At 42.7% G+C, this 14,406-nt stretch overlaps 1 protein-coding gene across 2 annotated transcripts in view; it reads right to left on the bottom strand.

Moving 5' to 3' along the window:
• Positions 1-14,406, bottom strand: part of LOC129707613 (cilia- and flagella-associated protein 54-like) — a 297,068-nt gene that overhangs the window by 78,178 nt on the left and 204,484 nt on the right. For both annotated transcript variants that reach the window (XM_055652738.1, XM_055652739.1), the window contains 5 exons: positions 13,830-13,920; positions 9,470-9,570; positions 6,884-7,102; positions 4,123-4,268; positions 2,148-2,305 (listed from right to left, as the gene is read on the bottom strand). In XM_055652738.1, the coding sequence (XP_055508713.1) occupies positions 2,148-2,305; positions 4,123-4,268; positions 6,884-7,102; positions 9,470-9,570; positions 13,830-13,920 (715 nt within the window). The remainder of the gene's footprint in view (positions 1-2,147; positions 2,306-4,122; positions 4,269-6,883; positions 7,103-9,469; positions 9,571-13,829; positions 13,921-14,406) is intronic.

Genomic DNA, 14,406 nt, shown 5'->3' with positions numbered 1-14,406 from the left:
CAATCTTTCCTCATATGACAGTCCTGCCATCCCAGGGATCAATCTTGTGAACCTACGCTGCACTGCCACAATCACAAGGATATCCTTCCTCAAATTAGGAGATCAAAACTGTATGCAATACTCCAGATGTAGTCTTACCAGAGCCCTATACAACTGCAGAAGAACCTATACTGAAATCCTCTTGTTATGAAGGCCAACATTCCATTAGCTTTCTTCACTGCTTGCTGTACCTGCATGCCAGCCTTCAGTGATCGGTGTACAAGGACACCCGGGTCTCGATGTACCTGCCCTTACCTAACCTAACCCCATTGAGATAATAATCTGCCCCCTTGTTTTTGCCACTTCTTCTTCTGTTGCTTGTCTTTTAGGCCTGCAGCTCCGTCGAGGTGCAATCGTCCCCTTTGTACAGTTCCCCCTTACTCCAAAACAGATCCCAGTGGTCTAAGAATCTAAATCCTTGACCCCTGCACCAGTTCCTCAGCCACACATTCAGGTCCTGTATCTCCATGTTCCTGCTCTCGCCAGCACGAGGAACTGGAAGCAAACCGGAGATAACCACCCTGGAGGTCCTGAAGCACCAGCAATGGTTTAAATGTGGGGACAGCTCAGCAAAACATATAGAAAAGCATTGTCCAATAATGAAACCCACTGATGCAACTGCAACTTCCAGGTCTGGAACACTGTGGACCACCTCTTGCATTACCATGGACTCATTTATTTCTCCAAATTTTGTTTTGCACTAACATCCTGTTTTTTTGAACAGTCATTTTACTTTTTAAAGTCTTGTGGAATTATATGTAAAATGGGTCCAACTTTTGTCCAACGGCAGTGTCATGAAAGGTTTTGTGTGTTTAGCCATGTGCCTGTAAACCTGCTGCAAGCAAGATTTTCATTGTACGTATACAAAGCCAACTTGACTGGGTTCATCTTTTGAATGCCTTCCACATTTTTTAAAACTTTTCCAAACCTCAATTTTTAATAAGGAGGTGTGTGCATGGAGTGATTCATCTCTTCCACTCCTCTCAATAGCATGGACATTGTTGCACTCTGCCTTTTCTAGCTAATATTAAGGCTCAGAAATGTTCCCCAAGTTGATTTCACTTTAATAAAAAGGGAGGAGCTTGAGAGTGGGCTCAAGTTCTTGGCAACTTAAATCCAAAGAAAGCTGACAGATAACTGAATATAGAGGCATGCCGACAGGTAACTGAATATAGGGGCATATAGAATATATGAATATAGAATATAATGGCAACTCCAGCAATTCCTATAATGCCCACAGAAAAGAAACATGCAACTTACAAATCAATATTAAAAACCTCATTTTGTTTCAACCTTTTCTGAAAGTCTTAATGGGAAATCGCCAATAGGAATGAACAAATAGAAGTTAACATTCAGGTCAAACATTCGAGAGTTGCAGAAGAGGGGATGCTCATGTTATGACTTTTAGGGATCAGGCAATTGTGTTCATGAGTGATATAAGTTTATCTTAGTGGAGACTAGGGTGGCACAGTGGCGCTGCGGTAGAGTTGCTGCCTGACAGCATCAGAGACCAGGGTCCGATCCTGACTACGGGTGGTGTCTGCATAGTGTTTGCACATTCTCCCCATAAGCTGCATGGGTTTTCTCCGGGATCTTCGGGTTTCCTCGCACAATCCAAAGATGTACAGGTCTGTGGCTTGGTATATTTGCAAATTGTCCCTAGTATGTAGGAGAGTATGAGAATGCAGGGTTCGCTGGTCGGCGTGGGTGGGCCGAACTCCCTGTTTCCACGCTATATCTCTAAACTAAACCAAATGAATGAGTTATGGAGTCACAGTTGCTCAGCAGATAGTGTAGCTGCTGTCTTCAGCGAACCATGGATAAATGAGGAGTTTGCACATTCTCCCCGTGGCCATGTGTGGTTTGCTATGTTTGCTGCAGTTTTCCCTCATATCTCAATGACATGCAGGTTGGCAGGTTAGTTGGCTGATGTAAATGTCCCTTTGAGTGTTAGGACATTCAAAATGAATTTGATAGGTATGAGGGACAGAAAATCGATGATTGTGAAATAAGTGGGGATATGATATCGATTAAATTGCTACAATGATTATATTGGTTGGATAAGCACCTTACTTATAACAACATAAACACTTTGTTAATGTAATTACCACTGCTTTTCTGAAGTGCAAGAACGCCTTGCTCAGTTGGCTTATAATAAAGCTGGTAGAACTGCTTGGCATGCCTGGTTCATCTGGAGAGGTGTGATATTCCTGGTCATGAGTTGGTGATGGTGACTGATCACTTTCAGAGTTTTCAGAAGTATCCACTACATAATGAACACATTACACAGCAAATTATTATGGTCTTAAAATTCATAAATCAACTTTTCAAAATAAATATATTGCTAAAACTAGATAATCAGATGAGTTTCAACGATATTATTAATCTCTGAAATTAAGCATTAGGTTTCCTACATTGGGCATATCAGTTCATATGCTTCCATATCAGTTTATATGGTGTCCAACATAGGCGACTATTTACATGCTAGCCACAGAAGCAGATCTACAAACTCAAACAAATCCTGAACGAGCAATTGAATTTTTGTCTGATGGAAGGCAAGACTTCCTAAATAGTTCGATCCTGACCACGGGTGCTCGTCTGTACAGAGTTTGTATGTTTTCCCCATGACATTCGTGAATTTTCTCAGTGACCTCAAGTTTTCTCCCACACTCCAAAGACTTAAAAGGTTTGTAGGTTAATTGGCTTGGTATAATTGTAAATTGTCCCTAGTGTGTGTAGTATAATGTAAGTGTGCGGACTTTGCTGTTCGGTGCAGACTTAGTGGGCCATAGGGCCTGTTTCTGCCCTGTATCTTCAAATTAAACAAAATGAAACTAAACTCTCCCTGTAGCTGAAGCCCTCTAATCCAGCCAGCAATCTAGTAAACCTCCGATGCATTCTCTCCAAACCAAAACAGCTTTCCTGTAATGGGCGACCAAAACGGCACACAGTATTCCAAATGTTGCCTAAACAAAGTCCTATGGAGCTGTATCATGACTGGAACGGCAATTGTCAGAGTGGAACACACACACACACACATCGCTTCTTTCACCAGCCCATTATGCAGGCGGAGGACAGGGCAAGCGGGGGGAGTGCTGTCTGAGTGAAATTGACACGGTGCAAAGCCAAGGTGATACAGACACACACTGGACATGAACAGAAGGGTGGCGCTGTAAGAGGGGTGGGGGGCGGAGGGGGGAGAAGGGAGGAGAATGGAGGAGAAGGGAGGAGAAGGGGTGGAGACAACTTTCAAGAAGCCAGAGATATACGGCGATGAAGCTCAGCGGACATTAACATTACCGGTTGGTTATCCTTGGCTCTGAAAACTACTGCTTACGTTTTTTTCCTCCAATGAAATTCACCGGGAATCACCGCTACAACCTGTGGGAACCTTCAACCTCCTGGCAACCCACTAGGACCTCCTGGCAAACCCACCTACGGCACGAGAATTCTCGCTACTCTCCATGGCGGCTTCATTCTGGTCACTGCAAATTTTTCAACATATTGAAAAATTTGTGGCGACCATAATGAGGCCACAATGAGTTCCCAGAATGAGGGAACTCGTCACGACCATGAAGACGACTCCCCGGCAACCACCCGCGAACATGTGGCCACTGCATAGTCTCATGCAGTTGCCTAAAAAGTCGCCAATGGGACAGGCACATGTCTTTTTCCAAGAATGGAGGAGTTTAAAACCATAAATCTAGGAATTAATGTAATTATTTTTGAGTGTCTGTTGGTGGATACTACAAATAACAGTACTGGAATATTTATTTTTAAACTTCGGTTTAGTTAAGTTTAGAGATACAGCACGGAAACAGGCCCTTTGACCCACCCCATCTGCGGTGACCAGCGTTCCCCGCACATCATCCTACACACACTAGGGACAATTTTTACATTTATCAAGCCAATTAACCTACAAATCCTTTCTGTTGCAAATCCTGAGTGGCATTATTGAGCAACAAGTACATCTCATGGAACTGTGTCCAGATTCGCAAAAACAACTCTGGAACATGTTTGCTGAACAATATAATTCATGCGTGAAGTATTTAACAAGCTGGCCATTTTGCTTTTGGATACAACCTGATGATGTTTCTGATGAATCTTCTTTGGCTTTGTCTGTAAACAGATTAAATTCGAACATAGTTTCTGAATCACCACGCTCTGTGTCAACAATTAGAGCCCCAGAATTATGGAGAATAAAGATATCTGGGTCCAGAAAGGAGTATCTGCGAACAACAAGAAGATAGCAATCTGTTAAATAAACTGCTCTCGTGTTCCACGAGGAGCAGAGATGGAACTATCAATATGTGCTACTAACATTTTGCATTTTATAAAATAGTGTTAACATTTACTTTTGCCAATTAGTAAATCTCTTTTTTGTATGAGATATTATTTGGTTTATAATAATAATAATAATAATAATAATAATAATAATAATAATAATATTATATTATAAGACAGATCTTATGAAAATAAATCAGCTCCTGGAAGTGTAACGTTAATCATTGAGTGTGTGAAGACGTGCAATATTGGCAGCAAGGCCACTGTCAGAACTACACTGAATATTCATCAACATGGTTTCACAAGCTTATATCGTGAGGGCTCCGTGACCCTCACTATTCAAAGGTCTGGATTTAGGATGTCCTTCTGATCCTGACTACATTTCAACAAGTATCAGCATTGCTCTGAAAGAATGCTGCCAGTCTGAGCACCTTCAGCAACAGACTGGTTCCACGAAGATACAGGGCAGAACATCACAGGAAATCCTTTTTCTCGGTAGCTATCAAACTACAACTCCTCTCTCTTCTGTCATGGGGGAGTAGGGTGAGTGGGGGAGGGGGGGTGTGGGTGAGGGGGGTGGAATGTGGGTGAGGGGAGGTGGGGTGTGGCAGGGGGAGGGGTTGGTGTGAGAGGGAGAGGTTGGCGTGGGTGTTGGGGTTGGTGTGGGGGGTGTGTGTGGGGGTGGGATGGTGTGGAGTGGTGGGGGAAGGGGGAGGGGTAAAGGGGGAGGTTGGTGTGTGGGGGGAGGGGGGCTGTTGGGAGGAGGGGGGAAGGGGGGAGGGTTGAAAGAGGGGTGTAGGGGGGGGGAGGCCAAGTGTGTGGGGGAGGAGGGACTCCACTAAGCGACCACCTGCCACGACACCACACATCACTTCCCGGCTCCACTAAGCGGCTTCCCTGACTCCACTATTGTGGACTCAATCAGTGCGGCTCATGGACTCAGCCCTGCCTCTGGGACATTATTTACCTCGACCCTGTGATTGAATGCGGGTGCCTGAAGGAGCGTTACCTTCATGGTGAATGACAGGCGAGAAGACCAATCTGCTGATCTCATGATTTTTTAAACCTTCATAACTTTTGTAATATTCCACCGATTGGAACATATCTTGGTGTGCTTGGAGCAGAGGAGAACGGTGAGTAAGGTGGCGAAGAATCCTTGCGATATAAGGTTAAAAACCTTATATGTTTAAAAACAATGCAAACCGGAAGAGGACAAGATAAGAGTTTTAGCAATAATAAAGATATAGATAGATAGACATCATGACTTACTGACCTTTATATTCAACAGCCTCACTGATAAAGGCAAATATCCATACGCATTCTTTAACACCCCATGCTATTTCTCCACTCGATATCTCCAACAACATAGATCCTACTGTATCAATAGACAATAGACAATAGGTGCAGGAGTAGGCCATTTGGCCCTTTGAACCAGCACTGCCGTTCAATGTGATCATGGCTGATCATCCACAATCAGTACCTCGTTCCTGCCTTCTCCCGATATCCCTTGACTCCGCTATCTTTTAGAGCTCTATCTAAATCTTTCAGAGAACCGGCCTCCACCTTTGACAACCTCCTCACTACCCACAACACTGCCTGATTTTTACAAATTTTTCATTTACTATTCTTATACCAATGTAAATCACTTTGGCCAGCGAGAGTTGTGCTATATAAATAAAAGTGACTCGACTTGACTTGATTACTTTTCATAACTTTTGTAATATTCCACCGATACTGAAAACTACCAGCAGCCAGTCCAGGTTGAGTCATGGTGGATTGACTGATACACTGCACTGTTCTGTACAAAATTACAAGATGTTGCAACATTTACTCATCCTGTTCTCGTAATTCTGATTTTATTAAGTAAGTACATTTTATTTATATTGCACGTTTAAATCAACTCGCGTTGAAACAAAGTGCTTTACATAAAATAAATAATAAAGTTTCCGTACATCCATAGAAAAAGAAAAAAAAAGAAAAATGACACAACATATTATAGAATTCAACATGAACGTCCCCCCACAACAGAATCAAAATTTCCACTGTGGGGAAAGGCATCAAAAAGTTCAGTCCTCTTCCTCTGTGAAGCACCCAAGGTCGGGGCCTATTTGTGGCCTCTGCAGCCAGTCAGATGTTTTCAGGCCCTCTTTGCCGGAAAGCTGGAACTCCGGCGTCGGGTGAACAGTCCTCGGCGGCTTGGAAATGTCTGGAGTGGCTGGTCCCTCCCCGGAGACCGTGGCACCTGAAGTCATCAGGCAGCGCTGGTAGGAGCTCCGACACTGGCGATCTCGGATCCAGCGCCGCCCGCGGCTGGACGCCCGCAACCACAGCTCCTTGGATGTTGGAATCGACTAATCTTATTCTTCCAGAAGAAAGCATCTCTCTTCTGAAATTAGGGCTGGCGAAATAACCTGTTCTTTCTAAGTCACAGGTCCAGAGACAAGGTTGCTTTTTTTAATTCGCACGTATCAAATTTACAACTCTACTGCTAGGATCAGCCAACTCAATCTCACCATTGACATTACTCATGTATAATATTGGATTATAAAATGCAACGTACCTGCTAATGGTCTTTGAAGTCCAGCCTTCTTCTTCGTAGCACTTCATGAATGCAGTAAAGTGCCTAATTCCCACTAGCTTGTGCAGCTGACTATGCCATGGCATTTCATTAATACAATACTGATGGAATCTTTTACGTTGAAAGTAACTGTGCACATGTGGTCTGAGCTGTGTTCGGAAAATTTCTCTGGCCTTCTTTTCCAATTTTTCCTTCTGTTTCCTAAGTACAGCGTTAAAAATTCACATATAAAATAAAAATTCACACACCAAAGGAATTTACATCTAAAATAAAAATATTAAAAATAAAAACTCAGCCGCCAAACTTTTTTGAAGTATTTTATTTTCAGATATCTTGAGATAATTTTGCATGGTTTCCAAACAGTTATTTTAAAAAAGAATGCAATTCTTCATAATCGTCTCACATTCTCACATGACGGAAGCATACAATAATATTTTGAGAAACTAATGCAATTAAATATTGAAATATTTGAAGTAAGATGCAACTTTTCCATTTCCCTGCAACCAGTACTTTTATCCAATTGTGTCATTTTCATCCTGGTCATTCCACCATTCAGTCAATGGTGTAATTTAGAAAAAATGGTGATATAACCACATAATGTACTTTATTTATATTAGGCACACAACTGTGAGCTTCCCTTTTAACTAAAAAAACTTGAAAATAATTTAAGGGTAAAGTAATGACAGACCTTGATTCTTGATGTGTTGAAAGGAAATGCAGATGCTGGTTTATACCGAATTTAAACATAAAGTGCGAGAGTAACTCAGCGGGTCAGGCAGCATCTCTAGTGACATTTTGGGTTGGGACCGTCCCTTCCGACTGGACGTTTCAGGTCTGAAGAAGGGTCCAAACCTGAAATGTCACCCATCATTTTTCTCCAGAGATGCTGCCTGACCTGCTGAGTTATTCCAGCACTTTGTGTCGATCCATGATTCCTTAAGTTGGCCATGATCACATAAAGAGCAAAAACAGAATTAATTGATGTAAAGACAACACTCCTTGATTCAGTGCAAGAATCACTTTAATGCACTTACACGGTTGTTTAAGGTAATTGCAGTTACACCTTTGCCTGGTTATTTTCTGCTTTCAAGCAGTGATTTGCTGTGCTCCCAAATCAGTGTTGTTTAGTGAGCTGCTGATGAAGCATTCAGCACTAATGTTAAGGAATCTAACTGGAGCCAAAGCCTCATCATTCCCCACCAAAATCACAAATCTGTCAATTTGAATAAATCAATCATATGGTTTGTTAAATGATTTAAAAAAATCTTGCAATTTTCATTAATTGTATTTATTTTTCAGCATTCAGCATATTCACAATGGCTGATAATGTCTAGTATTTGTTGTTATTTTAACTATTTCTGAGAAGATGGTTGTGAGCTGCCTTTTTAAATTAATGAGCTTTCGGGTGAATGTGCTGTTGTGCAGTGATGTTCAGAATTTAGATACCAGAAAAGATAAAGGATCGACAATATGTTTCTACATTAGGATAATGTGGAGGAATCTGCATTGTGTACAGTGCAGCTACCCCTGGTCCCCCTTTGGTTGTGGGTTTGGGAAGTGCTGGTGAAGTAGCTTGGGCCTTTTGGATGGACGATACAAAAGTAGTCACTGTGCAATGGTGGTGCTATGAATGAATGAATGTCGACTGGATGGTGAATGATGGGGATACAAAACAAATAAGTAGTTTTAGCCTGAATGGTGTGAAGTTGCTTCAGAGCTGCTTGATCTGCACTTAAGTAGGCAAGTGGAGAAGATATCATGTTGCCAAATTGTTCCTTGAAGATGGTGGTATCATGAAGTGTGAATACCTATGATCTGACCTCTTCTTACAGCCACAGTAGCCACATAAAAAGAGAAAGCACTGGAAATACTCAGCAGGTTAGGCTTTTCCTATGGGAAGAGGAACAGAGCTAAGGATTCAATCTTAAATGTAAGTTCTGTTATTCTTTCCACAGAAGCGCACTGAACTGATGAGTAAGTCCGCATTTTCTGTTTTTATTTTTTTAAGTTGTAAAAGAGATTTGAGCGGCAATTTCTTCATGCAGAGTGTGGTCCACATATGAAACAAGCTGCCTAAGGAGGCTGGATAGCTGGGTATAATGGCATTTCAACAAGTACATGGATAGGAAAGGTTGTGAAGACTCTGGTGCATTCTCCTTTTGCTGTCCAGGGTGCCATATTGCAACTTCACTAGGCTGGCAACTCATCATTCTTGGGTCACTCAGCGGGTCAGGCAGCATCTCTGGAGAAAAGGATTCCTATTCCTTGTCTTCAGAGATGCTGCCTGACCCGCTGAGTTACTCCAGCATTTTGTGTGTCTTTGGTGTAAAACAGCAACTGTAGTTCCTTTCTACACATCATTTGGAGGCTCTGCTTTTGGTATTCCCTTCTACAATTTCCACTAAACCTTGACTGAATGAATAGATGAAGAAAGGGTGAACATTATTCTTTCTTCCCCATTTACTTTTGGGTATAAACAATGATGATACCGTTGAAAACCAAACAAGATTAATATTTTAAAAAGCAATGAAATAAAGAGCAAAACAGATAATGAGCAATTGTAGCTACCTTTGTGCAGTTGGATCCATCTTAAGCATTGGATTGTTGAGAAATTCATCCAGAAGATCTTTCAATTTTACTTTGTCTTTTGGTTTTTTGGTCATAGGTGTCTGAATAATGAAAACAACATATTTTGCAATGTAGTTACAAATCTCTGAATAATTTTCTAAGTTAACCATTAATTCTATAAATATCGTGAACTTAGACAGCATAATTCACCTCTGCATTCATGTTCCATTTCACTGAATCGAACATGCTTTTGTATTTGAAAACCTATATTAAAATCTTAGGTTTTTGAAATAACAGCAGCAAAAATAAGCAGCAAAAAATTGTTCCGAAATTTACTGGGAATTTCCTTTGCTCAATAGATCAATGGGGAGGGGGGGGGGGGGGGGTATGGCCCAGTGGTAGAGTGGTAGTTGCTGCCTTACAGTGCCAGAGGCCAAGGTTTGATCCTGACCCGTACATGTCCGATCCCGTATGGTGCTGTTCATACGTAGTTCATGCGTTCTTCCTGTGACCTTGTCGGCTTTTTACGGGTGCTCTGTATTCCTCCCACATTCCAAAGATGTACAGGTTTCTAGGTTAATTGACTACAGTAAAATTGCAAATTGTACCTGGTGGGTAGGATAGAGCTAGTGTACAGGGTGCGCTGGTCGGCGCACACTCGGTGGGCCAAACGAGCAGTTTCCGAGCTGTATCTAAAGTCTAGTCTAAATCTCACATTTGCCACTCAGCTACTCATTGAGTCCACTGTAAGTTTAAGTGGATCCCTCAGTAAGAACTTATTGAACAATCTGTGAAAACAGCACATTGATGAGCCAACTTTTCATACATCTCCAGAAATTTGGCTGGCTGTTAAAGCTGCAACTGTCTGAATAGTTTCTGATTGTCTCAAACATTCAAGAACACTGAAACTAGTGAAGATTATATGTACTTTTAAAAGTTAAAAAATCCCCAAAATTTTGAAAAGTATTTATAATCTAAAACTCAACTACAGATATCAAACACAAATAAATTAAAACAATTTGCTCAAAAATAAATTGCTTAATGCTTAAAAATAAATTGGATAGTTATATGGATGGGAAGGGAATGGAGGGTTATGGTCTGAGCGCAGGTATATGGGACTAGGGGAGATTATGTGTTCGGCACGGACTAGAAGGGTCGAGATGGCCTGTTTCCGTGCTGTAATTGTTATATGGTTATATGGTTATAAATGTAAATTATCAGTGTTTTTTTTCTATCTTGTTTGACCTGGTTTTATTGAACATCATGACATAGACATAGAACATAGAAATTAGGTGCAGGAGTAGGCCATTCGGCCCTTCGAGCCTGCACCGCCATTCAATATGATCATGGCTAATCATCCAACTCAGTATCCCGTACCTGCCTTCTCTCCATACCCTCTGATCCCCTTAGCCACAAGGGCCACATCTAACTCCCTCTTAAATATAGCCAATGAACTGGCCTCGACTACCCTCTGCGGCAGAGAGTTCCAGAGACTCACCACTCTCTGTGTGAAAAAAGTTCTTCTGACATCAAGAGTCAATGTTGTGGAACGTCATGGAAACTCTCTCCAAACTGTACACAAATGCACTGTCCTTGGAACTTGACATACCCAGCGACCACAGTGAAGAAGACAGAATGTGTAGGTAGATGTGTAGGTTTAAATCGAAGGCAGACACAAAATGCTGGAGTAACTCAGCAGGAAAGGCAGCATCAGGGGAGAGAAGGAATGGGTGACGTTTTGGGTCGAGGCCCTTCTTCAGACTGATGTCAGGGGAGTGATAAAATGTAGGCGGAGACAGTAAGTCTGGTGGGAGAGCTGGGAAGGGGGAGGGGATGGAGAGAGAGGGAAAGCAAGGGCATCTTGAAGTTAGAGAAGTCAATGTTCATACCGCTGGGGTGTAAGCTATCCAAGTGAAATATGCATACCTCCATTTGTATTTCACATTATTTTATAAACAAAATTTTAAATCTTCAGTTGTCGTTTTATGATTTAAACCTTTGTCTTTGGGCCATGAGTCAGGGTTCCCAATAACTAGATAGTATTCTCCCATTTCCACCAGAGTGCTAATGTCATATGCTTTTACATAAAATTGAACCCAAAGGGGTAAAATGGCAGCAAATCCATAAAAAACACTTGTGATAGATGTTGATTTTTGGATGGAGGAGAGACATATAAAGTAATTGTCCAGGATTGCCAATAGTTCTGATTTACATTACACCTTCAACTTGGGGGTACAGGGCATGATTTGGTGATGATTTGAAGCATGCAAGGACAATAAAAAAAATAAAGATTGTGACAGATTTGACGAGGATATCATCTGAAGAGTCTGATCAACCTGAAGAAAGGTCCCAACCCAAAACATCACTATCCATGTTCTGCAGAGATGCTACCTGACCCGCTGAGTTACTCCAGTACTGTGTCTTCTATCTATATATTACTAAAACTCTGTTCTTGACCGGTTTCGGCTTTCTGTGCTGCGGTTTCCGAGAGAACGCCGCCACCTACGGCCGTCATTATTGGCCACCTCGCTCAGAGCCCCCCTCCGCCGCGTGTGTGCCGAGGATTTTTCCCGTTGATGAAAATTGACAGAGATATTAATGTTTTTACAACATTCCCCATTCTCTCTGCTGCTCTGGAGCTATTATAAAACCAGGAAGTGGTGTGCCTCAATCAGTCTCTGCAAGTAGTGTGCCTCAATCAGTCTCTGCAAGTGGTGTGCCTCAATCAGTCTCTGCAAGTGGTGTGCCTCAATCAGAGCTTTGAATGACACTGACAAATGTCTACAGCACTGTGAGTACCCTTAATTTGGTTTGAAAATGAAAATATGGTTAGAGGTAAAAAAGCACTGCCTGCAAATAGTTGTTTGGGTTGAAGTAAAAAGGCACTCTCCCCCCCCCCCCCCCTGTCCCTCTCCTCCCCCCGTCCCTCCCCCCCCCCCCGTCCGTCCTCTCCTCCCCCCCCCCCCTCTCCTCTCCCCCATCCCTCCCTCTCCTCCTCCCTTCCTCCCCCCCCCCCCCCCTCTCCCCCCCCCCCTCTCCCCCCTCCCTCCCCTCCCCTCCCCCTCCCTCCTCCCTCCTCCCCCCCCCTCCTCCCTCCCCCTCCTCCCCCCTCCCTCTCCTCCTCCCCCCCCTCCTCCTCCCCCTCCTTTCCCCTCCCCCTTCTCTCTCCCCCCTCTCCCCCCCCCTCCCCCCCCCCCCTCCCCCCCCTCTCTCTCCCCCCCCCCCTCTCTCCCCCCCCCCCTCTCCCCCCCCCCCCCCCCCTCTCTCCCCCCCCCCCCTCTCCCCCCCCCCTCTCTCCCCCCCCCCTCTCTCCCCCCCCCCTCTCCCCCCCCCCCGTCTCTCTCCCCCCCCTCCCTCCCCCTCTCCCTCTCTCCCTCTCTCCCTCTCCCTCTCTCTCTCCCTCTCTCCCCCCCCAGTCTCTCTTTCTCTTCCCCTCTCTCTCACCCTCATTCTTACCCCCTCTCACAATCTCCCCAGCACTTTCTCCCCTCTTCCTCTCCTTCTCTTTCCCTCTCCCCCCCCACCACCCCCCCCCTTTTAACCACATGTTGGTGGGAACATGGGGGATCAGACCCACGGGTCTGCATTTTGGTCTAGTTCCTATATATAAATTCTTTGCTGGCCCACCTAGTGATACAAGATCTATTCACATTTCTGAAGGCAAAGGTTATTGATTAACTAGAATAGCTCATTTGATACCATTTGATAGACAAGAGAAACCTGGCTCTCCTCAAAGCAGATTTTTGATGAGAGTTGGAACAATTTCTTAAGTTATGAAAGGTTAAGAAACCTTAAATGAAGGAAAATTGTTTCCAAAGGCTGACAGGTCAATGACAATGACCAAAAATGGAACGCATAGTTAGAATGTTGAGCACATTATTCAATAGACTGGTGGGAACTGATTCAACAGTAGATTTATAAAACACTGGATAATTATTTAAGGGAGAGAAAATTGCAAAAGAATTGGGGCGAAAACGATTGCTTTTTGAAAGAAAATTGCAGACAGTGGGTTGCACAACCACATTCTACACAGCACAATTATACGGTTTCTCACAACTTTAACATATGGTTAACTTTTATTACTATCTCTATTTTGATGTCTTGCTTCCAGGATTCCAAAGCATTTTTTCCAGCCCAATTGCCTTGTCCAAGTATGGTTTCCCTCATATTTGATTTCTGATGCACAGACGTTTAGTGACACAAAGGTTTCCCCAATTATTCTCTGCATAATCATAGTTGATTTCAGCTAATATAAAATATTTACATGTCTCTTGCAAATGTGTCATTAGGAAAATATCCATACCAGATAACGTGTAAATGCACCTGGAAACAATCTCCCAATACTCCAGCTTTAACTTACATTGTGATACTCCACCACAACTGCTGTGTTCCTCATGGATTTCTTTGATTTGCTCTCTGTTCCTTTGAGGCCAAGAAGAGATCTGTTACGCCTGTTTGGATTAAATAAAATGTTGGTTTGAATTTTAAGAGTCAAAGCTGATAATTGATGGACACCCTAATACCATTAATCTTGTTCTGAGGTCAAGGCTCCAAACACCACTTAATTCCTCAGAAAATATTTTTTAGTGCAAATTATGAAGTAGTTCCTTAAATATTTGCTGCTGCTTATGTCCCATCTCACTTCTATTTAATGTCCTAATTCACATTGACTAATCTTCATTTTATAAAGATTTTAATTTCTACTATTGCACTATAGTTTTCTTCTATTAAACTGATTGCAAAATTCAAACAAATGCTCATTAATTAATTTATTTGCAAACAGATCCGATTTATTCCATCTAATTATACACAATGAAGTATATTCTTTTCTTCTCATTGAATCCACAACACGAGTTCCACAACAGGTCCTTCTACAGTTGTACAGAGCCCTAGTGAGACCACACCTAGAGTATTGTGTGCAGTTTTGGTCCCCTAAT

Source organism: Leucoraja erinacea, chromosome 22 (genome assembly GCF_028641065.1).
Source record: "Leucoraja erinacea ecotype New England chromosome 22, Leri_hhj_1, whole genome shotgun sequence".
In the NCBI taxonomy this organism is placed as follows: Eukaryota; Metazoa; Chordata; class Chondrichthyes; order Rajiformes; family Rajidae; genus Leucoraja; species Leucoraja erinaceus.
Note: the sequence above shows the minus strand (reverse complement) of the source record. Positions and strands in the feature narration are given on the sequence as shown.